The sequence below is a fragment of the Trichechus manatus genome, unplaced genomic scaffold (assembly GCF_000243295.1).
Source record: "Trichechus manatus latirostris isolate Lorelei unplaced genomic scaffold, TriManLat1.0 scaffold00019, whole genome shotgun sequence".
Classification (NCBI taxonomy): domain Eukaryota; kingdom Metazoa; phylum Chordata; class Mammalia; order Sirenia; family Trichechidae; genus Trichechus; species Trichechus manatus.
The window spans coordinates 5,462,011-5,488,623 of NW_004443955.1; the positions used below are offsets into that span (position 1 = coordinate 5,462,011).

Genomic DNA, 26,613 nt, shown 5'->3' on the forward strand with positions numbered 1-26,613 from the left:
GTTTGTTGCAAGCCACTAAATGGATTAGACTACTCACTAATGAGTTGTATTGATCTAGGGCAATCTGACCTCTGATGCATGAATATATGAAATTTTATTTTATTTTTTATAAGTATACTAGAATGTCCAAACAAGTGCTATTATATAAATTAATTATTTCAGAACTAAATCTGTTGATTCCAGTAATGTTTGCATTGCTTAAAACCATTTTTTAAATTCTGTTTGGAATTGTTGCAGTACTCTGCACACCCTTAAATATTCTCGTTTGGCAAATTTTCTTCCTTGAAGAGTAGGGTTTTTTTGTTTGTTTTAAACAGCCAAAGGCATTTGGAGCCAATTCAGTGAATTAGGTCTATAATCTGCTGGGGTTACTGTTAGTACATTTCAGATACATAAAATAAAACAACAACTTGCAGGATACACATTTCACAGTAGAATCTGGTATCAGTTTTATGAATAAAAAAGTACTTCAGGATCTCATAGTGACTGAGATTGATCACTATATTGAGTATTCTATAGATATGAAAAAATATTGGGTAGAAGATCTATAGTTGAAAAAATGCTAGATACTAGCATTTGATAACTGTTTTAAGAAGTTAAGAGTACGGATATGAGCAAGCATTTTTCTTACCTGCTTTCAATAAAATGTGGGTTCTAATCCATTAAAAAGCAGTAATTTATACTAAACACTGTTATGAAAGACCACGGACTGCTTCCCTATTTAACCAATGTATTCTTCTTAAGTGAAATTATTTTAACTTACAAGGTTTAATTCTTGGCTTTCTATTCTAAATAACATAAAGGACTACTAGCAATCAATTTTGAAGTCAAACTTCTGTATGCCATTGTTTTTGCTGAAATTATTTACAGCGCAGATTTGTTACATACAAGTAACAAAGTCTAATTCTAGTTTTTTACTATAAAGAATGAGTCTTTGAGAACCATCATTGTCTTCACTTTTTACCAGTTTGTTCCTGTTTCCATTTAAAAACAAATAAGAAGTCAGAGTCTCCTATTTTGCTCCCTATCCCTACTCTTTGTCTTTGTTGTGCTTCCACTTGTTTTTACTTTGCTTTCATTCTAATAATGCTAGTTACCTTTTCACATTTGTCTTTTCACTCCCTAGCTAGAGATGATTGCTATGGAAAATCCTGCAGACTTGAAGAAACAATTGTATGTGGAATTTGAAGGAGAACAAGGAGTTGATGAGGGAGGTGTTTCCAAAGAATTTTTTCAGCTGGTTGTAGAGGAAATCTTCAATCCAGATATTGGTAAATATTTTCATGATTGATTATGATGTCAAATCAACCTTTTGAATTAAGAATCTGTTTACCTTAGTTTACAGACATTCTTGGGGATGAAGAACAGCAAAAGAAGGTTTCGGTATAGATTATCTAGAATCACAGATAATGAGTAAATTTGTGGTTTTAGGAACTAATTTGCATCATTCATTTATTCACATTCTTATTTAGATTACTTAGCCAAATAGTTTAATATAGGAAATTGCCTCTTAGATAAATTAAATTGAGAATACTTTAGAATGGTACATTAGAACAATTTAATTTACAGGGATTTATATGCTCTTCTTGGTAATCTAAAACATTCATCAAATTTGTGATGTGTCCAAAACAAGAACTTCATAGAACAGTGGTCTGAAGAATATTGAGAATGTCTCACAATTGGTTCATGCTCAAAGTTCAGAAACACTGGCCAGTATCAAATTAATTAGTTTATTTGCTTTACAGGATTTCTTGTTGCTTTAATTGTAATATTTCTCCCAAATGTTTTGAACTCAAGAGCCCTTTATTCACCACACACCTAATGATGTCTGTCTCCTTGAAGAATTTTCATTAAACACAGTTTGGGAAAGGCTGATCTACATACTTAAGTCTGAAAGTGAAGGAATTGAGTTTCAGTTTTTCATTCTTTTTGATTATGTAGGCAAAGTAGAACAGGGAAGATACACAGCCTCTTTGAGAGACTACTCAACTGAATAATTCTGACCTGGTTCAGTTTCTACAATATAACCACTTAGATACTGGGCTGGCTTATTTTTAAATTGAGTATCTAACAGATAAAGGAAAAACTTTCTACTGATGGTACCAGTTGAATTGTAGGGAACGTGACATGACATGGAGTAATGTCAGTCGTTTCCCTTAAGCTTTGAGGGTCGGAGCTGTTGATAGCATATTTTAGTATGTACAGTGAATTGACCTTTCTGATTGTTCTTGGTCAGCTATATATAAATATATGTAAACAGAAGCAAACATTTTTAGTTCATGACAAAAATATAGTTAATGTAAGACTGTCTATATTCTAGCTAATATTTGTTAATAATCATAAAGCTTTGCCATTTTTATGTAATTTTTTCATTGTAAACCAAACATGTATTAAACCATACCCTTTTTGAGATAGAAAATTTATTTACAAGCTTCATGAGGAAAAAGACAATTATAAAATAAAGGTAACTAAAGTATTTAATTTCTCAGTGTGATTTATAGTAAACTTCTAACTCAAGTTTCTGATATATCTAGAAATGTTAAATAGTAGCTATAACATATATGCAGAAATACTTTTAAGAAAAAAATATACAAATGTATTGAAAGCAAAGTTAGTAAGGTAGTCGAAATGATGGCAGTAGAAATATCAAAAAAGAAGTATTTTAAAAGAAGTACTCTTACGGTGCTTTTCTTCCAGAAACCTGAAAAATGTGCCTAAAATGGAATTTCCCTGGACTCAAGGATTGTTTTCAGATATACAGATATATTCTGATAAATTTATACTTTATTGCTCTTGAGACCAAGGACATGCGTTTGTGAGATTTCATCAAATTTGTTAATTAACTGTAATTTTTGACCAACTGTTCTTGGTCCTCCTGTTACCATGTTTATAACTAAATGAACTTTTTAGGTCATCCATGGATGTTGTTACTTAGGCTTGGAAAAAAAATTTAGATCTAAACTGTGAAAGTCAGGTAAAAATTAGATGATTTCCAAGCCATTATTTCATGAAGATTAAATTTTTAAAAAATTCCTAAGCTTAATTTATGCTCTAGTGGTCAAGAGAGCATTTTAAAATTGCTTTTACTTTTAACTTAAAATTAATGTGAAAATGAAGGAACATTTTAAAAGCTTTTAAAATTCTTGATAAAGTGATTTTAAAATATAGTTAATACGCTATATACTGCACTATTTGATTTCGACTGAAAATTAGTTTTTTCTTCAGACCTAAGTCTTAAAATAATATTTCTATTCAGTTTCACAGTAGCAGTTGAAAAACACTTAATAAAATGAAAAAGCTGTAAATTACTTTAAAATATTTAGCTGTCTTTTTCCATATGACATTCATTTAAAGGGAACAAGGTAAGCTGTTTTAGTAATGGCCATTCAGATAGGTAAAACCAAACATTACTATCCTTTAATGAGTGAAGAGCCTAGGTGGCACAAGTGGTTTGCAGCTGGCTGCTAACCTAAAGGTTGGTATTTTAACCCCCCCCCCCAGGGGCTCTGCAGAAGAAAGGGCTGATGAAGTGTTTCCATAAAGATTATAGTCAAGAAGACTCTTTGGAACAGTAACACGTGGTGTTACCGTGAGTTGTGGGCCAACTCGATAGAGCTAAAAATGACAATGAGTGATAAAAAAAAAAAGTCTCCAAGTTTGAGTTTGGAATAGTGAAGGCCATGTGAAACTGAAAGAAGACTAACAATACAGACTACTTTTGTTTTCCATATTAGTTTACAATTCATGTGCGTGTTAAATAGCTTTGGATTTTGGACATAATCTAAGTTTATCAAGTTTATCTAAGTTTAGAAAGGTGCTAGAAAAATTTCCTTGTACCATTGTGCAATTCTGAAAAAACGAAAACTAGAACAACAACAATGAAATTCGTAATTGTTTTTCTAAGCAGTATGTGTGGATTAATTATGTTTTTATAAATGAAACATTTCAAAGTATGATAGCCTTTTAACTTTATTGATAATTCATTGCTTTTATTTTCAACCATTGAGTGGATAAAGTATGAATTTTAATTAATTTTTCACGTATGTTTGTGGAAGATTGAAGAACTTGAATTTAATTTCCTGGAAATTGCGCCAAAATTGCTTATTACTTTGTTTCCTTGGCTTCTTGAAATTACATGCCACGGTTTGCTATGTATTTGAATATATTTGCATATTAGTTTCTCAAGTGCTAAATTATAATTTTTGTACAACTAGTACATGTAAGGTTTTTGCATGTGTAATTATTTCAAATTTATATTTTGATTGTGTTTCATTGTCAGTCTTTAATAGAATACAAAAATAATTGTATTTTTTAAAAATCGTTTCTTATAGGTATGTTCACATATGATGAATCTACAAAAGTGTTTTGGTTTAATCCATCTTCTTTTGAAACTGAGGGTCAGTTTACTCTGATTGGCATAGTACTGGGTCTGGCTATTTACAATAACTGTATACTGGATGTACATTTTCCCATGGTTGTCTACAGGAAGCTAATGGGGAAAAAAGGAACTTTTCGTGACTTGGGAGACTCTCACCCAGTAAGTTTTGTCTTTTTTTATTTGATATCTTAGATTTTACTTAAATGCAAAAATACAGTTTATATTTAAATTTTAAAAGGTTATTTTTTTTTTTTTTTTTTTTGGGCAGAGGAGGTATTTGTTCATATTTATTCCCAGTATGATAAAGTTGGTTTAATCTGATGATATACTATGAACACATAAAAACTCAAAGGGAAAAATATTTTTATATATTGCTGTCAGCAAGCAGCTTTTGTAAGATTGATTCTTTGAGCAGTGGCTTTTTAAACAATTTGTTTTGTAATGAAATCGTATGAGAGAGATTGCCAGATGAAATCAGAGCTGCCCTGACTGAGGAGCTTAGTGGCTACAGTGTGTCCATTTCTCTCCCCCACCTCCCTCCTGACTCAGACCCCTCTGAGGCTTTCATAGAGCACAGTGTGAAATCCATTGCTGAGGATGTGGTATGGGGTTTCTCAGCAGAGAATGGGACATCACATCAATGACTGACGATCTTTCTGTAGTTTCTGTGTTGTAAACTATCTAGGGGACAGAAGGGATGCTATGTATGCTTTAATTCTTATGGACAGAGTTTATTGTCTTCCACAAAGAATGATACAAACTATTGGTAGTATTTTGTAGTTTTATGGTGGCTTCAATTTTCTATTTCTGATTATTAGGTTCTGTATCAGAGTTTAAAAGATTTATTGGAGTATGAAGGAAATGTGGAAGATGATATGATGATCACTTTCCAGATATCTCAGACAGATCTTTTTGGTAATCCAATGATGTATGATCTAAAGGAAAATGGTGATAAAATTCCAATAACAAATGAAAACAGGAAGGTAATAAATGTTTTTATTTCTTCATTGATCTTGTCTCTTTATTAAAAGAATTTCAGAGCATATGTGCCTGTAATTTTCAAAGTAGTATCTAATAGTCTATAGTGCGAGTCAAGAAATTAAGTAACCGAGTTCATATAAATGATAATAACCACAGTTTTCTAAACCTTGGATTGGCAATAAGCATAGTTACTCTGTGATTGTATTTTTTAAAAGTCAATTGCAGTTAATGTGTTACAGTAGTATTTCAGAATTTCTTAATATAGCTCTCCTGAATGTTTTTCTCTCCATGGAAAAATACCTTGATAATATTTTATCCAGTGTTTCAGAAAGTCCACTTTTTTTTTCCCCGGTAGAAAATTTGGAAAATACAGAAAAGACTAACAAAAATTAATTCCCATCCTCCCCCCCTTAATTATAGTGGTTTTGTTATTTATGGTTAATATTTCTAATGCATATAATACACATCTTTTTTTACTCTGCATTTTACCTAGTCCTTTTTATTTTGGAAGTTTTAGAAATGAAATCTTTAAGGTCCTCAGAGTAAGAGAAATGGAAGAAGTCAGATCTTGAACCTGATAAAAATTCATGATTTTATTTCCTAGAGTCTTCTCTCTACCTCATATGATAGGAAAGTAGCTTGAGTGGAGGAGTCATTCTTACATAAGGCCGTCATATATTTGCCATTAGGGTTGAATTACACTACTATACTGTCTGAAAGCTTCAAAATTTTCATTCCTCTACTGCCATTATGTTCAAAATCATATAGTGGTTTCCATAGGAATAGTATGTCTCCAACCATATGCTTTATTGCCAGAAACTTTATAATCAGATTTAAATGACATAGAAGCATAGGGATGTTATGTTCTAAGAGGCCAGATTAAAGAGATTAAATTAGACCAGGGATTCTTAACCTCAGCACTGTTTACATTTGGGGCCAGGTAATTCTTGGTTGTGGGGCTGTTCTGTGCATTGTAGGATGGTTAGCAGCATTCCTGGCTTCTACCCACTAGATGTGCCAGGAGCACCTTCATGACAACCAAAAATGTCTCCAGACATTGCTGAATGTCCCCTTCTCCCCTTCACATTAGAAACACGGCTTTACACATATCATTACATATGATTTAGATTAATTGGTTTACATCTAGAAGTTTTTAGCAGAAGGAGGGTGGAGATAGCAGGAACAAATTAGAGGATGTTTTTTCCGTAGACATGCCTTAGTGTGAACTGAACTTTGGAAGTTGCAAGCATAAGCCTTAGATGGAACAAAGAAGCACCTACAACTAGGACTTTTTATATAAGCAGCTGTTCTTTGCTTGGTTTAGGAAGGATTTTGTATTTTTAACATGGTTGACTACATATGATGACATATGACTTCCAAAAGAGCTCCTTATTAAATCATTTTATGAATATATATTATGAACTTGGTGTGGACCTGGCACTGTGCTAGGTAGGTACTGGGAGTAAAGAACTCCCAGGCAGACAAGTAGACAGGGCGTTTGAGTGTGGGGTACTGAGTGAGTACTCTGCTGGAAATACTAGAACTCACTAAGTTAAGATACAAAGTACATGTTCCTTTCATGATCTGAATTAGCAGCTTATGTATCAAACAAAATGCTAACTTTTTACTGAACTGGATACAAGAGGCAACTTCTCAAATATGCTATAGCAGAAAACAAGGCTTCCTGGTTTGCTCATATATTTCACTCTGTTAAGAGTTATTGGCTTTTGTTAGTAGATTGACTTGTCTAAATGTGGGGAAAGATGCATACATGGTTTAAATGTCTCTGTTTTGCACACCTAGCTGAAACCAAAACCAAACCCATTGTCATTGACCTAGGTGAGGAAACCTAAAAATTATACTGAGGCTCCAGCTTATATATTTAGTCCCATTTAATGCACAATCAAAATTGAAATTTATATGTGTAACCAGTTTGTGTACATAGCTTTTACAGTTTAATATTGACTACGACTGAGAGCTATGAATTGTAAAACGTATTTTTCTTTGTGTAAAATTTGAATTTTTAAAAATATCCTTGAATGTTTTTTCTTTGGGTAAAATAAAAATAAAAAATCTGTGCATCCTAATAGCTTGTTGTGTTTTATTTGCATAGCATATTATAAGAAGTTCTTGTGGTTAATGTTTTCTGCAGGAATTTGTCAGTCTCTATTCTGACTACATTCTCAATAAATCAATAGAAAAACAGTTCAAGGCCTTTCGGAGAGGTTTTCATATGGTGACCAATGAATCTCCCTTAAAGTACTTATTCAGACCAGAGGAAATTGAATTGCTTATTTGTGGAAGCCGGGTAAGAAAACGGGTGTCTACAAAAAAAATACATTAATATATTGTCTGTAACACTGTGGTATAGAAGATGTTAAACCTCTTTTCTTGTATTTGCAGAATCTAGATTTCCAGGCACTAGAAGAAACTACAGAATACGACGGTGGCTATACCAGGGACTCTGTTCTGATTAGGTGAGGTGTTTAATTATTAAAAGGAAGATTTGATTCACTAAAAGGGTGTATGTTTTATGCTTTCGGCCTTTACCTCTATGTACTAGTCTCCCAATAAGCAAACTCAAAAATTCTCAATCTATAAAATTAGAAGTATAATATAATGATCGCTTGTATTTAGTTAATCTTGTGATTTGTTTCAAGAAGGAAGTGTTTTAAATATTCTTCTGCATTTGGAGTATAAATTGTCTAACATTCCTGGCTTACTTCTGGTTAGAAGATGATGATGAAAATAGAACTGCTACCTTTGAATATTTCTCCTTCCTTTTCAACTCCGGATTTGTGAACTGTCACATAGCTCCCTTGTATTGAGCACCTTTTATGTGAAATGGTATGTTCTTTTATTCAACCATTATGATAACATACCAGGATACCTACTGGTATTTCCATTTTATATCTGAAGACACTGAGCCCCAAAGTCTCACAGAAAGAAGCAGAGCTTCCCAATTTTGTTTGCTTCTAAGCAAATACTTTCTACTGCACTACTTCCCTGTACTATGCTTTCCATTCCTGAAAGACATAGGCTTCCCCTCTCCTGCTGAGGAGATTAATAAAAGTGCACAAAGATACTTTTTTGTCACCCACTAGTGGGGTGATGTGAGAAGGCATGCAAACAGGTCCCTTCCTGGAGGCTTTCCAAAGGTTATTGCTCAAGTGCAGAAACACCAGAATGAATATCAGCTGTATCTATAGAGAGGTAGTATTGTATGTTACATTATTTTATATTGTTTTATGTTACATTTTGTTTTGTTATTTTGTTTTTTATCCTTGTTTGTAGAAGGTTACTGATAATTTCCTCTTTCTGGTATACCCTTGGTCATTTCTAGCAGCAATGGTGGACATATTTACTCTTCACAACCACTATTCTGCTACTTAATTGGAGGTTCAGAGGTGACCCAAAAAGGGGTTGAGATAACCTGGTAATAGGAAAACCCAACCGTGACTCACAAGGAGCATCACAGTGATATCTCTACGATATTGATCACAGTATTGTGGACAAAAGTAACATCTTAGTGTTTCTCAGAGAATAATTGGAAATAATCTTTATGCTGTTATTATGGAAAATTGAAGTTAAGATCTTAATTATATCTATCTTTTGTAACAAAATGCCTAATTAATACATATCTTAAGATCATTTGTGAATGGAAAAAATAAACTATTATTTAAATAATAACCCTGCATTTAAAATATAAACATTTAAAAAGTGCAGCATTAAAAAAACAAAGTGTGAAAATGTTGAATCACAGATAAGTTTTTATGCATGTATGTTTCAGTTGCTGAAAGCTCTCTGATTTAATTTCCTGTGTGATTACTTAGACACAGCTTTTCAAATGCCTTTTTTCTTTTCGACAAGGTCTGCAATTTTTTTTAACTGATACTTGAGTTTTTCAAAGGATCGGTCCAATTCAGATTTGATCCCCACCCTCTTCCCTTCCAGACTACTCCATAGGTGTTAGTTTACTCTTCCATCTAGAGATACTTGAAGTTTGTTTATCTTGCTCTCTCTCAGTAATTTTTATCAGCATTGATGATCATCGGCTAGATCCATCAGTTCATTAAAGGTTGCCAAATGGTGATATTCTCAGTTTTTATTCCTCTTTCTTTTATTTTCTGTAATACTTCTATTAAGAAAAACTCCTTCTGAACACATACATATGTGTGTGTGTGTCTGTGTGTGTGTCTGTGTCCAGTAAAATAAACGCTTGATTCTTTCCCTTTACCAGTCGTCAAAAAAATGTGATTTTCTACTATTTTCCAAATGTTACCAGAGCAGTGGTGTAGTGGTTAAGACTGTGTGTCAACTTGGTTGGACCGTGATTCTCAATGTTTTGGCAGTATCACACATTCAGTAATCACTTCCTTGTTGAGATTTGATATGTGATTACCCCCTTGATGGGATCTGCTGTGAGTAGCCAGTCAGTTGAAGGGGAGTTTCCTTGGACATGAGGCCTGCATTGAGTGTGGGTGTACGTTCAGCCAGGGCTGGAGGACTTTTGCTCATTCTGGATCCTATAGCTGGCTCCTGTTCATCTCACCTCCAGTTGTCGGGGCTTGAGCTAGCAGCTTACCTGTGGTCTTGCCTGCCGATCTTGAGATTCATCGGTCTTCACAGCCTGTGAGAAGCAGCCCAGCTCTCCAGCCTGCTGATTTGGGTTCACCAGCCCCTGTGCTTACGTGAATCAGGAGAAGCCTCTTTCCTGACCCATGGACTTGGGGCGTTACAGCCTGTACAACTTCACAAGCCATTTCCTTGATATAAATATCTCTCTCTCTCTATACTGGCTTTGCTTCTCTAGAGAACCCAGCCGAAGACATTTGGTACCAAGAGTGGGTCTAGAGAAAGATAATTGTAAGGATGAATTTTCTAAATTGGTTCTCAGGTCTGTTGAGTCTTAAAGATGTTGATGACTCTGCTTCCATTAGTAAAGAGGGCACTGCTGATATATGGCATGAGGTGGCAATTCAGATACACAAAATATCACCACCAGTAGATCAGGTATTGGTGAAAGACGAGGCTCTGGGTGATTGCATGTTTGATACCTTTCTACAGTTTTGTCATAATGAGAAGTATAAGGAAGCTAGTTGGTTGGTCCTACTTTCACTAGACACACTGGTGAAAGAAAGAGATGAAAGCTCAGGGCTTCAGAGTCAAAGCTTAAGCTCCACATAAACGACCTCAGAGTTTCCACTTGTGCCTTGAAAGAAAGCCTTATTTCTTGTAGCAACAGAGCTGATATTGCCGAAAACCAAACCAAGTGTTATAAGAGCAGCTGAATTACAATGCCATCTCAACTGCCAGTCTTGATAGGTGTCTGAAGATAAAGTGAGGGCATTGATTGGGAAGAAATGGAATCCTAAAATCTGGGATGGGGATATATGGGCAGATAATCAGGAAGCTGGAGACACTAAGCCCCTAAATTCCATTGAATCACTCCTGCCAATAGAACCATTAGCCCCTCACTCCCATCTAATGAGATTAACTTAGCTGCATCAAAGTGCCTTTGACTGAGTCATTGCCTGGGACATCGCCTGAGGCAGATGCTTTACAAGACACTGCTTAATGTTCTCAAAATATTTCCCCACTGTTTCCGGCTTCTAGATCTGTAACTAGACTTAAGTCTCAGCAAGCCCCAAAAGGTGAAGTACAAAGTGTAACCCAGGAAGAGGTACACTACACTCCAAAAGAACTGCTTGACTTTCCTAATATGTACAAACAGAAACCTGGGGAATATGTGTGAGAATGGCTATTAAGAGTGTGGGATAATGGTGCAAGGAACATAAAGATGGATCAGTCTGAGTTTATTGATATGGGCTCACTAAGTGATTCTTCAGTGTTTCAGCTTGAGAAGTTAGGAAATGATCTAATAGTTTATTTGGTTGGGTTGCTGTTGCATGAATTACACAGTGGCCTCCACTAAATCAAATTAAAGCACCAGACATGCCTTGGTATACTGTAGGAGACGGTATCTAAAGGCTTAGGGAAATTGGCATGCTAGAGTAGATTTATCAGGTTGGACCCACAGACCTACACATGGGGTGTGCAGAGGACACACCTTTTACCACTACGGTGAGAAATTTGTGAAGGGAGCCTCAGCATACTTGAAGACTGCTGTGACTGCTATTTTATGTAAGTCAGATTTGATGGTGGGAACTGCTGTAACTGAATTAAGACACCTAACTACAATGGGGCTGATTGGAGCCTGTGGTGGTAGGGACCAAGTGGCAGCACTCAGTCGACAGAGACAAGGTAGACGCGGTTACCATAATGGACAGCAGAGTCAAAGCAGTAATCAGAATAGTGTGACTCATATGGACTTGCAGCATTGGCTACTTGGTCGTGGTGTCCCTAGGAGTGAAGTAGATAGAAAATCTACTAAATATTTATTTGATCTGTATGAATTCTAGGTCAGGTGAACAGCAGTCTGACTTGAATCGCCAGAATAGTCACGGCCCCTCAGTCAATTCCCGGACTTGAGCAAGTTTACAGACCCACAACCCTTTAATTGAAGGGGAGGCTGGGTCCCCTTGAGGAAGGACTCCAATACACTGCCAAAGACTTACATTGTTATTCTTTCTCGCAGCCTTCACCAAAGGCATCTGCAGCCTTTTACAAAAGTGAACGTTCATTGGGGAAAAAGAAATAATTAGACTTTTCAGGGATTGCTGGATACTGGCTCTGAACTGACACAAATTCCAGGAGACCCAAAATGTCACTGTAGCCCACCAGTCAGAATGGGGGCATATGGAGGTCAGGTTATTAACGGAGTCTTAGGTTATGTCAGTCTCACAGTAGGTCCAGTGGGTCTCTGAACCTACCCTGTAGTGATTTCATCAGTTCCAGAATGCATAATTGGAATAAATATACTCAGCAACTGGTAGAACCCCCACATTGGATCCCTGACAAATGGAGTAAGGGCTATTATTATAGGAAAAGCCAAGGAGAAGCTGTTAGAACTGCCTCTACCTAGGAAAATAGACAAAAGCAATACCGTGTTCCTGGAGGGATTACATAGATTACTGTCACCATGAACGATGCTGGGGTGGTGATTCTCACTATATCCCCATTCAACTCACCTATTTGGCCTGTGAAAAAACAGATGGATCTTGGAGAATGCTGATGGATTATTGGAAACTTAACCAGGTAGTGACTCCAACTGCAGCTGTTGTTCCAGATGTAGTTTCATTGCTTGACCAAAGTAACACATTTCCTGGTACCTGGTATGCAGCTAGTGATCTGGCTGATGGCCTTTTTCTCCATACCTGTTTCGAAGAATCATCAGAAACAGTTTGCCTTTAGCTGGCAAGGCCAGCAATACACCGTCTGTTGCCTACCTCAGGGCTACATCAACTCTCCAGCCCTATGTCATAATTCAGTCCGCAGGGACCTTGATCACCTTTCCCTACCACAAGACGTCGCACTGGTCCATTACATTGATGACATTATGGTGATTGGACCTAGTAAGGAAGAAGTGTCAATGACTGTAGATTTACTGGTGAAACATTTGCATACTAGAGGGTGGGAAATTAGTCTCACAAAAATTCAGGCACCTTCCACCTCTGAAATATCTAGGGGTCCAGTGGTGTGGGGCATGTGTAGATATTTTAAAGTGAAGGAAGAGTTATTACATCTAGCTCCTCCCACAGCTAAAAAGGAGGCACAACGCCTAGTGGGTGTCTTTGGATTTCGGAAGCGGCATATTCCTCATTTGGGTGTGCTTCTCCAGCCTATTTATCAAGTGACTCAAAAAACTACTACTTTTGAGTGGGGCCAAGAACAAGAGAAGTCTCTGCAACAGGTTCAGCCTGCTGTGCAAGCTGCTCTGCCACTTGGGCGGTATGATTCGGCTGATCCAGTGGTGCTTGAAGTGTCCGTGGCAGATAGAGATGCTGTTTGGAATGTTTAGCAGGCCCCTGTTGGTGAATCACAGCACAGACCCTTAGGATTTTGGAGCAGAGCCCTACCATCCTGTGCAGATAATTACTCTCCTTTTGAGAAACAGCTTTTGGCTTGTTACTGGCCTTTAGTAGAGACTGAACACTTAACCATGGGACAGCAAGTCATCATGCAGCTTGAGCTGCCCATCATGAACTGGGTGTTGTCTGACCCACAGAGTCATAAAATTGGACGTGCACAGCAGCACTCCATCATTAAATACAAGTAATATATACAAGATTGGGCCCAAACAGGACCTGAAGGCACGAGTAGGTTGCATGAGGAAGTGGCCCAAATACCCATGTTCTCCAGTGCCATCACATTACCTTCCATCTCCCAGTCTGCACTTATGGCCTCATGGGGAGTTCCTTATGATCAATTGACCGAAGAATAGCAAACTCGTGTCTGGTTTACAGATGGTTGTGCACAATATGCAGGCATACTTGAAAGTGGACAGTGACAGCACTAGAGCCCCTTTCTGGGACCTCCCTGAAGGACAGTGGTGAAGGGAAATCCTCGCAATAGGCAGAACTTTGAGCAGTGCACCTGGTTGTCCACTTTGCTTGGAAGGAGAAATGGCCAGATGTGTGATTGTATATTGATTCATGGGCTGTGGCCAACGGTTTGGCTAGATGGTCAGGGACTTAGAAGGAATGTGATTGGAAAGTTGGAGACAAGGATTTATGGGGAAGAGGTATGTGAATAAGCCTCTCTGAACAGACCAAAGAAGTGAAGATATTTGTGTCTCATGTGAATGCTCACCAAAGGGTGACCTCAGCAGAGGAGGATTTTCATAGTCAAGTAGATAGGATGATATGTTCTGTGGAAACCACTCATTGTCTTTCCCCAGCTACTCCTGTCATTGCTCAATGGGCTTATTAACAAAGTGACCATGGTGGCAGGGATGGAGGTTATGCATGGGCCTCGCAACATGGACTTCCACTCACCAAGGCTGACTTGGCTACAGCCACTGCCGAGTGCCCAGTCTGCTAGCAGCAGAGGCTAACGCTGAGTCCCCGATATGGCACCTTTTCTCCAAGTGATCAGCCAGCAACCTGGTGGCAAGTTGATTACGTTGGACCACTTCCATCACGAAAGGGCAGAGTTTTATTTGTACTGGAATAGACACTTACTCTGGATACAGATTTGCCTTCCCTGCACGCAGTGCTTCTGCCAAAACTACTGTCCGTGGACTTACAGAATGCCTTATCCACTGTCATGTTATCCCACATAGCACTGCCTCTGATCAAGGGACTCACTTCCCAGCAAATGAAGTCTGGCGGTGGGCCCATGCTCATGGAATTCACTGGTTTTACCATGTTCCCCATCATCCTGAAGCAGCTGGCTTGCTAGAATGTTGGAATGGCCTCCTGAAGACACAGTTGTAGTGCTAGCTAGGTGGCAATACCTTTCAGGGTTGGGGCAGTTTTCTCCAGGAGGTTGTATATGCTCTAAACCAGCATCCAGTATATGGTGCTGTGTCTCCCATAGCCAGGATTCGTGGGTCTATAAATCAAGCGATCAAATGAAAGTGGCACCACTCACTATAACCCCTACTGACTCACTTGGAAGATTTTTGCTTCCTGTCCCTGTGACCTTATGCTCTGCAGGTCTAGAGACCTTAGTTCCAAAGGGAGGAATGCTCCCACCTGAAGACACATCACTGATTCCATTGAACTGGAAGCTAAGAATGCCACCTGGGCACATTGAACTCCTTAGACCTCTGGATCAACAGGCAAAGAAGGGAATTACCATATTGGCTAGTGTAATTGATCCTGATTACCAAAAGAAAATCAAGTTGATATTACATAATGGAGGTAAAGAAGAGTATATCTGGAATGCAGGAGATCCCAGAGAGCATCTCTTAGTAGTCCCATCCCTTGTGATTAAAGTCAATGGAAAAGTACGGTAACCCAATTCCAACCTGACTACTAATGGCTCAGACCCTTCAGGGATGAAGATTTGGGTCACCCCACGAGGCAAAGAACCGTGACCAGCTGAGGTGCTTGCTGAGGGCAAAGGGAATACAGAATGGGTGGTGGAAGAAGGTAAGTTCTAAATACCAGTTATGGTCACATGACCAGTTGCAGAAATGAGGACTGTGATTGTTATGAGTATTTCTGCTTTGTATGTGTGCATCAAATCTTTTTGTTTTCTTATAAAATATAAGACGTAAACTGGGCTGTTACATTTTCTGTTTATGTGTGTTTGTTGTATCATGTTAGGCCCAAGTATGACTTTATAATTGTCTTTATTCAGAGATTATGTATGGTTTAAGGAGCTCTGTACAGGTGCCAAGTTGACAGGGGGTGGACTATGATGGTTAAAATTGTGTGTCAACTTGCCTGGGCCGTAATTCTCAGTGTTTTGGCAGTTGCGTAATGTTATCACTTCCCTGTTGAGATTTGATACGTGATCACCCCCATGATGGCATCTGCTGTGAGTAACCAATCAGTTGAAGAGAAATTTCCTTGTTCATGTGGCTTGCTTCTAGTGTGGGTGGATGTTAAGGCAGGACTCGCAGGCTTTGCTTGTTCTGGATCCTGAAGCTGGCTCCTGTTCATCTGACCTCTGGTTGTTGGGACTTGAGCTAGCAGCTTACCTGTGGTCTTGCCTGCCAATCTTGAGATTCGTCGATCTTCACAGCCTGTGAGCAACAGCCCAACTCTCCGGCCTGCCGACCTTGGGTTCGCCATCCCCTGCGGCTACGTGAAATCAGGAGAAGCCTCTTTCCTGACCCACAGACTTGGGATGTTACAGCTTGTACAACCGCGTGAGCCATTTCCTTGATATAAATCTCTCTCTGTGTATATATGTTTATATGCTTTACTGGTTTTGCTTCTCTGCTGTTTGTGAGATAAAATTTGAATACAATGAAATGCACATATCTTTTATTGCAGAGTAATGTTCCATTAAACTAAGAAATCTCATGAATAACTTTGTAAACTAACTTTGCTGGTGAATATCAGCACAGAGCAGGTTCCAACTTCTCTGATTTTCTGACATCAGCCATCCCATGGCAGTCTCTCTTTAGTGAATTTGATAATTTATTGCAGTGTCTACATAACTCACAAAACACCCTACCTGTGATAACTTTAGTGTCGTGGAGAAAGATGTAAGCAGGGAAAGATAAATGAAGAAATGCAAAGGGAAAAGTTCGGGAACGTTCCCAGCACAGACCCACTTACATCTCAAACAGGACCCACTTACCTTTCCCCAAACTGACATTCATTCTTGCATCACTTGGTGGGCATGCCACAGCTCAGTTGTCAGCAGATGCAGCATGGTCCGGGTGCTAGATTAACGTCACCACTTCACGTATTGGCGAGTGCGTTTTGACTGCTGCTATTGTGTGCATACAGTCTTTCTCTCTGCTTTACTGGTCCTCTTGGCTGGCTTTGCTCCCATCACTGACTGGTCTAGCTCTCAACCAGCAGCCTCAGGACAGCTGTACTCCTGGTCCCACTGCTGACTGGTTCAGCTCTTGACCAACAGTCTTGGGACAGCCCTTGGAACAGAACTGTTCTTGGGCAGCCCCCTGTGCTCCAGGCGGGCCATGTGCTCCATGGAGGCCCTGCACTGTTTCTATGCAGGCTGCTGAAGCCCCATGCCACTGTCTCAGGGCTTCTCGGCCGGGGTTTCTGGTGCTGTCTCAGCCCTAAGTGTGATACAGCTCTTTACCGGGTCTGGTAAGTTCTCTATGCAGTCCCTCATGTCCTGGAGGACACTTTCTCCCCAAGGGTCTTGCCAACCAGGAGGCCCCAAAAAACCTGTTTCAGCCATTTTTATAGGTCATTTTTTGTTAATTTCATGGCAGGGCCTCCCTAGCAGAATTGGAGCCCAACTAGTTCTCTTAGCGATATCAGAGTCCAACTAGTCCTTGATAACTGGAAATTTCAATCATCTAGGTCTTCTCAGTTATGGGCCAGGCCAGACAAAAGTAACAAACCATCAAGTTGTTTATAGCTTACCCAGGAAATGTCAATCACCTTGGGAAATCGCCTCCCAAGTTGTTCTTTTTCCGCAAATTCAGGGTAAAAAGATCACATAAAGGACCCAATGCACCACATCTGTTATATGAATATGCAGAATTTGTTTATTCATTCTGCTTTTTGTGGACAGTTGGATTGTTTCCAATTTGGGACTATTATGAATAAAGCTATATACAGTCTTATGTGGACCTGTGTTTTCATTTCTCTTGGGTAAATGTGTAGGAGTGAAGTTTCTGGATTGTACGGTAGGTGTATGTTTAACGTTATAAGAGACAGGAAGAATGACTTCCAAAATGGTTATGCCATTTTACACACTCACTGGCAATGTAGACTTCTAGTTGCTCTATATCCCCTTCAATATTTGGTGATGTTAATCTTTATTTATTTTATTAAAGTTGTGCTGATTTCCCCTGTATTGTGTGTTGTCTCTCCCTTCACCAAAGTTGATCCTTGTCTACTATCTAGTTAGTGAATTCCCCTAATTAATTAAAAATCATTAATCTTTGATTTTATGCATGCTGGTGAGTGTGAAACAGTATGTCATTGTGGTTTTAATTTAGATTTCCTGATGGCTAATGATGTTGAGTACTTTCTCCATGTGTTTATTGACTAGTCTTAGTTTTAGAAAGTGTCCTTTCCCCATTTTTTGAGTTTTTGTCTTTCAATTGATTGTTGAAGTTTTTGAAAATATATATTCTAGATTAAAGACCTTTTCCTGATAGGTTTATTGGGAATATTTTGTCTCAGTCTGTGGCTTGTCTTTTCTTTTTCATTTTATTTGTTGTTGCTACTATACACAGCAAAACATACACCAGTTCAACAGTTTCTACATCTACCGTTAGTGACATTGATTACATTCTTCGAGTTGTGCAACCATTCTCACCCTCCTTTTCTGAGTTGTTTCTCCCCATCAACACAAATTCATTGCACCTCAAGGTTTCCATCCAGTCTTTCAGTTTGCTGTTTCCAGTTTGATCCATATAGATCTCAAAAGGGCATGGTGCTCAAGGCAGACATCCTTCACCAGTTAAGCCAAACTATTGATTGGTTTTAAGAAGACTTTCAGGGAATTTTGTGATTTAAAATTCAAAGACTATCTCTGGGCAGTAGTTTTCAGGGATTCATCCAACCTTCATGGCTTCAGGAAGTCTGGAGTCCATGAGAATTTGAAATCCTATTCTGCATTTTCCCCCTTTTGATCAGGATTCTTCTATGGAATCTTTGGTCAAAATGTTCAGTAATGGTAGCCGGGCACCATCCAGTTCTGGTCTCGTGGCAGTGGAGGCAGTTCATGGAGGAAGGAAGCTGCACATTCCATATCCTCCTTCTATTCCTGATGCTCTTTCATACTCTTGCTCCAGGCAAATAGAGACCAGTTGTTGTGCCTTAGATGGCCCCTTGCAAGCTTTCAAGACCCTAGTCACTATGCAGTGAACTAGAAGGTAGAAAAGGAATACTAAACAAGTTATTAGGCCAGTTAACTGGGATTTCCCATGAAACCATGACCCTAAACCTCCAAACCAGTGAAGATTTTGGTTATACATAAGCAGCCTCAGCAGCTACTCCTTTTTTTTTTTTTTTTTTTTTGGGTTATTGTTATAAATATGTCTATCACACAACTTTTGCCGGTTCAGCTTTTTACAGGTCTACAACAGTTGACAGCAATTGCAATAATCAGCTGTGCAATCCTACCCTTAATGCAATTTTCCATCAACATTAAGCTCCCCCCTTTCTTTCACCATCCATCCCACCCCTAGTAACCACTAATAAACTTTGGTCTCTATACATTTACCTCTTTTTGTTTTTTTATATAAGTAAGGTCATACAGTATTTGTCCTTTTGCTGTTGACTTATTTCAGTGTCTTCAGCTCCATCCATATTGTAGCATGTATCAAGACTTCATTTCTCCTACTGGCTGAGTAGTATTCCATTGTATGTACCACATTTTGTTTATCCATTCATCTGTTGATGGGTTGTTTCCATGTTTTGGTTATTGTGACTAGTGCTTGAATGAACATTGGTGTACAAGTCTCTGAGTGTTTGCTTTCAAGTCTTTTGGGATGTATAACTAGGAGAGGAATTGCTGGGTCATATGGTAGTTCTGTTTTTAGTTTTTTGAGGAACCACCACACTGTTTTCCACAACATCTGTACCATTTTGCATTCCCATCAGCAATGGATAAGGGTTCCAATTTCCCCACATCCTCACCAACGTTTGTCATTTTCTTTTTGTCTTAGCCATCCCAGTGAGGGTGAAATGGTAGCTCATTGTGGTTTTGATTTGTGTCTCTGGTGGCTAATGACGCTGAGCATCTTTTCATGTGTTTGGTGGCCATTTCAGTGTCCTCTTTGGTAAAATGTCTATTGAGGTTCTTTGCCCATTTTTATGATTGTATTATTTGTCTATTTGTTGTTAAGTTGTCAAAGTTTTATATATATTTTGTTTATTAGATTTCTTGTCGGATATATGATTTCCAAAGATACTCTTCCAGTTGGTAGCTTGTCTTAATTTTTTGGTAAAATCTTTTCGTGAACAGAAGTTTTAAATTTTTACAAGGTTCCATTTATTTATTTTGTCTTTTGCTGTTTGTGCTTTTGTTATTACATCAGATAATCCGTTGTTAAAAGCTAGGCCTGACAGTGTTGCCCCTGCTTTTTCTTCTAAGAGTTTTATTGGTTTAGTGTTCACATTTAGGTACTTAATCCATTTTGAATTTGTTTTTGTGTATGGCTGAGGCATGGATCCTGTTTCATTTTTCTGCACGTGGAAATCCAATTTTCCATCACCACTTAATTAAAGAGACTCTTCTTTCCCCGTTGAGTGGACTTAGCACCCTTGTCAAAAATCGTTTGACCACAGATGTGTGTGTTTATTTCTGGACTCTCAATTCTATTCCATTGGTCTGTGTGTCTTTTATTATATCAGTACCAGGCTGTTGTGATTACTGTAGCTGTATAGTATGTTTTAAAATCAGGAAGTGTGAGTGCTCCTTCTTTGTTTTTCTCTTTTAACGTTGCTTTAGCTGTTGGTGGCCTCTTGCCATTGCATGTAAAGTTGAGGATTGATTTTTCTGTTTCTGTAAAGGAGGCTGTTGGAATTTTGATTGGGATTGCATTGAATCTATAGATTGTTTTGGGTAGTATTGATATCTTAACAATATTAAGCTTTTTTTTTTTTGATGAACAGAAATTAACTTTGTTGAAGTCTAATTTATCTTTTTTTTTTTTTTTTTTTTTCATTTTTTGACTAATATGTTTTATATCCTTGCCTATTCCGGAGCCAGCAAGATTTTTCTCTGATATTGTCTTCTAAAAGTGTTATAGTTTTAGCTTTTATGTTAAGTCTGTGATCTATTTCATATTTTTGTGTAACATCTTAGGTAGTATGGGATTCAATTTTTTTCAATATGGTTTATCTAGTTGTTTGTACATCATTTGTTAAAAGCATTTTTCTTTCTGCCATTGAATTGCCTTTACACCTTTGTCAAATCAGTTTATGTATGAGTCTTATTTCTGGGCTCTCCATTCTGTTATCTTCTGTTGATCTCTTTGTCCTTATGCCAAAACCACACTGTTGATTACTGCAGCTTTAAAGAGTAAGTCTTCAAATCGGACGCTATGGGTTCAACTTTGCCCCTTTGCCAGATTGCTTTAGTTTTTGTAGATCTTTTATACTTCTATATACCTAAATATTACAATCAATTAGTCAGTTTCTCCGAAAGGAAAAAACCTGCTGGGATTTTGATTCTGATTGCTTTGAATCTGTATGTCAATTTGGAGAGAATTGATATTTTAACAATACTGATTTTTCTAATTCTTGAACATAGTATATTCCTCTCTTTAGATACTTTTAAATTTCTCACAGCATTGTTTTGCAACTTTGAGTGTTGAAGTTGTGTATATTATCGTTAGTAATTAATTTTTAAGTTTCATTTTTTGATGCTATTATATTTTTTTAATTTCATTTTTCAGTTGTTTCTTGTATATAGAAATAAAATGGATTTTTGTATATCTATTTTGTATCATATGACCCTTCTAATGGAAACCCTGGTGACGTAGTGGTTAAGAGCTATGGCTGCTAACCTAAAGGTCAGCAGTTCAAATCCACCAGGCACTCCTTGGAAACTCTGTGGGGCAGTTCTACTCTGTCATATAGGGTCGCTATGAGTTGAAATCAGCTCGACAGCAATGGTTTTTTTGTTGTTGTTGTTGTTGTTTTTTGACCCTTCTAAATTTATTTATTCATTTTAGTAGTTTTTTTTTTTAATAGATTCTTTGAGATTTTTATGTGCTGTTTTATGTTATCTTCCAAGAGACAGGTTTACTTCTTTCTTTCTAATCTTTATCCCTCTTGTTACTGTTTTTGCTTTATTGCACTAGCTAGAATTTCCAATACAAGTCATTCTTATTTTGATCCTAATTTTATTGAGAAAGTATACAGTACTTCACCATTAACTGTTAGGTCAGCTGTAAGTTTTTGGTAGATGCCCTTCATCAGACATACGAGTTTCCCTCCATTTTTACTTTGTTAGCAGTTTTTATCATGAATATTGAAACTTACTGAGTGCTTTTTCTGCATCTATAAAAATGATTATATGATTATTTCCTTTATTCTGTTAATGTGATTAATTCTGCTGAATCTTCCAATATTGTGTCAACCTTCCATTCCTAGATAACTCCAACTTAGTTGTGATTTTTTTATAAATACATTGCTCTGTTTTTCTAACATTATGTTAAGAGTGTTTGCGTCTGTCTTCATGAGAAATATTGACATGTAATTTCCTTTTCTTGTCGTACATTTATCAGATTTTGGTATAAAGGTTTTGCTGTCATCATATAATGATTTGGAAAGAGTTGCCCTCCTTATTTTCAGAAACATTTATGTAAAATTGATATTTTTTTCTTATGTATTTGATTGAATTCACCAGTGAAAATGTCTGGGCCTAGCGTTTTGTGAGAAGATTTTTATTTGTTTCCTTTGAAATTTTTATTTTGAAATAAAGATTCACTTGAAGTTTTTAAAGAATGTACAGGTTGGTCCCATGTGCCCTTCATTCATTTTCCCATAATGGGTTATTTTATATAACTCTTGTACAATATCAAAATCGAGAAATTGACATTAGTACAATCTATGGAGTATATTCAGATTTTTCTCATTTTACTTCTACAAATTTGTGTGTGTGTGTGTGTGTGTGTGTGTGTGTATGTATGTATGCAGTTGGCCTATCCAATTTTATCGTGTATAGATTGGCACAACCACCATCACAGTCAAAGTACAGAATTATTTCATCACAAGGCTCCCTCTTTGTAGCCATACTTACACCCCTCCCAGTCATCTTGCACTGACAACCACTATCTCTGTCTCTCATAATTTTGTTATTTGAAGTATTTTATTTAAATGTTATCATACAGTATGCTTTCTTTGCACAGAGTTTTGTCATGAATGGGAGTTTGGTTTCATCAGATGATTTTTCTGCAGCAGTTGATACGATTTTTTTTTTTTATTGATATAGTAAGTTACGTCAATGGATTTTCAGATCTGGAACCAGTCTTGCATACCTGAGTAAATGCCATTGGCTCATGATACATACTTTTCATACATGGTTGAATTCAGTTTGGTAATATTTTGTTAAGGATTTTTGCATTTGTGTTCATGAGATGTATTTGTCTGTAGTTTTCTTTTGCGTACTGTCATAACCTAGTTTTTACATCAGAGTAATACCTTATAAAATGAGTGGGAAGTGGTTTCTCCTTTTCTACTTTCTGGAAGAGATTGTGTAAAAGTGATGGTTCTTCCTTAATTGTTTGGTAGCGTTCTCTAGTGAAACCATCTGGGCCTAGGGATTTTTTTGGAGGGAAGGAGGTTTTTTAATTACGAATTTAATATCTTTAATGGTTATAACCAAAACCCATTGCTGTGGCATCTGTTCCAACTCATAGCAGCCCTGTAGAATAGAACTGCCCCATAGGTCTTCAAAGGATGTCAGTCTTTACAGAAGCAGACTGTGATATCTACCTCCTGCAGAGCAGCTGGTGGGTTCGAACCACTGACCTTTCAGTTACCAACCAAACACTTAACCACCGTGCCGCCAGGGCTCCTTTAATGGTTATAGGACTATTAAAATTATTTTTCATATTGAGTGAGTTGTGGTAGTTTGCATTGGAGGAATTGCTGCATTTCATCTGATTTGTCAAATATATGTATGTAGAGTTTCTTTATTATTCTTCTGATGTTGCAGGGTCTGAATTGGTATCCCGTTTTATTCCATGGAGCCTCAGTGGTGCAGTGGTTAAGAGCTGTGCTGCTAACCAAAAGTTCAGCAGTTCAAATCCACCAGCCACTGCTTGGAAACCCAGTGGGACAGTTCTTCTCTGTCCTGTAGGGTTGCTGTCAGTCGGAATCGACTCCATGTCAGTGAGTTTGGTTTCGCTTGCTTTGGGTTTGTTGCACTCTGCTCTTCCTAGCAGGGCTTTGAACAGGTTCGTTCTGATTAGAACCCCTGCTAAAAATTTTCATTTCTAACAAATTTCCTGCTGAGAATTTGCATTTCTAACAAGTTCCCAGGAAGTTATACGTAAGAATCAACTGGGGATCTTGTTAAAATGTAGATTCTGATTCAGTACATCTGAGGTGGAAATGCAAATTCTCAGTAGGGGTTCTAACCAGAAGGAATCCACTCTAAGCCTTGCTTTCTAGTTATTGAGGCAGGAACTTTGATTATTGATTTGAGACCTTTTCTCTTTTCTAATGTAAGCATTTAGTGCTTTAAATACTTCTTAGCATTGTGTTAGCTGTGTCCCAAATATTTTGATATGTTATCTTTTCATTTTCGTTCAGATACATGTATTTTTTAAACTTTCTTTTGGAACTTCATCTTTGTGAGTTATTTAGAAGTATGTTGTTTAATTGGAGATATTGCTGTTGTCTGTTATTGATTTCTAGTTTGATTATTCTATGAACAAAGAACTTACTCTGTATGATTTTAGTACTTTAGAATTTGTTGAGATTTCTTTTTTTTTAATGACCTAGATATGGTTGGTGGATGTTCCCTGGGTGCTTAAAACAAATATATATTCTGTTATTAGATATAGTGTTCTGTAAATGTTGATTAGATCCTGTTGGTTAAGTGTTTTGATGATTTTTTTGTCTAGTAGTTCTATCATTTGCTCAGATTACGGTGTTGAAGGCCCCAGCAATGATTGTGGATTTGTCTGTTCTTCCTTTCAGCTCTATCAGTTTTTGCTTCGTGTTTTGAAGCTCTTCTTTTGGTACATACACATTGAGCCTCAGTATGTCTTTTTGGTTGATTGATCCTTTTATCATTATGTAATGTGCCTACTAATTTTCTTTCCTCCAGAGTTTATATGATACTAATATTAATCCTCTTTAACACTTCATTTCCTTTTTTTTAATTAAACTTTTTATTTTGAAATAGTTATAAATTCACATGCAGTTGTGAGAAATAATAGAGACCCTGTATATATATATATATATATATATCTTTTACCCTGTTTTCCCTGCATAGTAACTGCAAAACCTTAGTACAGTATGACAACCAGGATGTTGACATTGATACAGTCAAGATGCGGGACAGTTCTGTTACTACAAGAATCATTCATGTGGACCTTTTGTATCCATACCTCCACCTCCACCAACTCTCCCCTCCCTCTCCCTGCTTCCTACCCTAACCCCTGGTAGCCACTAATTTGTTCTGTATTTCTTTAATTTTATCATTTCAAGAATATTCTATAAATGATTAATCATTTACAGTATGTAACTGTTATGATTGGCTTTTTTTTTTTTTTTTTTTTTTTTAGCAGAATTTCCATCCAAGTTGTGACTGAGTAGTATTTCATGGTATGCATTTATTGTAGTTTAATAACCATTTCCCTGGCTTCTGGGTGATTTACACTTTTGGGCTATTACAAATAAAGCTGCTGTGAACAACTGTGTGCAGGTTTTTATGTAAACAAATTTTCATTTCTTTGGCATGAATGGTAAGAGTGTAATTGGTTTTCTACTGTTGAATTTTGACATTTTTTTAAATATATTCTAGATACTACACTAGCCATCTATTGAAATACTTTTTCACATATGTAAAATTCACATTTGTGTAGGTCTTTTCTGGGATTTGTCTCTTCCTCCTTTCAGTTCTATCACGTTTTGCTTCATGTATTTTGAGGCTCTGTCATTTGGCGCATACACATTTAGGATCATGATGTCTTCTTGGTGGATTGATCCTTTTATTTCTATGTAAAGTCCCGCTTTGTGTTTTGTATTTTTCTTTGCTCTGAAGTCTGCTTTATCTGATAATATAGCCATTCCTGCTTTTTAAATTAATATTTGCATGATATATCTTTTTCTATCATTTTACTTTCAGCCTATCTATGTTGTTGTGTTTGAAATGAGTTTCTTGTTAACAGTATAGTTTGGTCATGCTTTTTTTATCCATTCTATCAATCTCTCCTTTTTAATTGGTGTATTTAGACCATTTCTGTTTAAGGTAATTATTGCTATTAGATATTAGAGCTAAAGTCTTCCATTATTTCTCTTCTGTTTCTTCTTTTGATTCTTGTGGGTTACTTGAACATTTGATAGGATTACCTCTTGAGTTGTTTGTGGTGTTCTTTTTTTTGTGTATTGCTTTGTATATTTGTATTAGTGGTTATTCTGAATATTGCATTACTGTATTTTTATGAAACTAACGAGCTCCTTCTACGTTTGTTTGCCAGCCATGCCCTCCTCCTGCCAGGTATTTTCGTAAACACACCATGATGATTTTTTTTTACAGCAACAATAAAAAAAAGTTGGCATAGTGGCACTTACAAAAATACCTCATAGGGAGGGCACAGGTGGCAGACAAACACAGAAGTGTGCGATATTTGCATAAAAATACAGTATACATAAGCGACTTCTCACCCTTCGCTGGTGTCAACACCACTCTGAAGTGTGGAACCCTTGCTTCCATTTAGGTTTAGGTCCCTTTATCTTCCCCACTGTTAAATATTGCCTTGAGTGTTAGTACTGTTATATTTTTGTTTCAGTCATCAAATATGATAAATAAAATTCATGAGAAGGATGATGGTCTATTGTATGAACCTATATTTCTGCTGTTTCCGTTCTTTATTCCTTCCTGATGCTTTAAGATTCCTTCTTTTATCACTTTCTTTAGCCAAACTTGCAAAGGTAGGTCTGCTAATGTCTAGTTATTTCACTGTTCCTTTTTCTGAGGATTTTATTTTCTGTATTCCTGAACGATAGTTTCACCAGATGTGGAATTCGTACTTGATAGTTCTTTTCTTTTAGCATTTA

General features: G+C 37.1%; 1 protein-coding gene across 6 annotated transcripts in view; it reads left to right on the top strand.

Moving 5' to 3' along the window:
- UBE3A (ubiquitin protein ligase E3A) overlaps positions 1-26,613 on the top strand; it is a 134,912-nt gene that overhangs the window by 96,811 nt on the left and 11,488 nt on the right. For all 6 annotated transcript variants that reach the window (XM_004372624.3, XM_023727849.1, XM_023727845.1 and 3 more), the window contains 5 exons: positions 1,127-1,271; positions 4,332-4,537; positions 5,197-5,361; positions 7,512-7,667; positions 7,763-7,836. In XM_004372624.3, the coding sequence (XP_004372681.1) occupies positions 1,127-1,271; positions 4,332-4,537; positions 5,197-5,361; positions 7,512-7,667; positions 7,763-7,836 (746 nt within the window). The remainder of the gene's footprint in view (positions 1-1,126; positions 1,272-4,331; positions 4,538-5,196; positions 5,362-7,511; positions 7,668-7,762; positions 7,837-26,613) is intronic.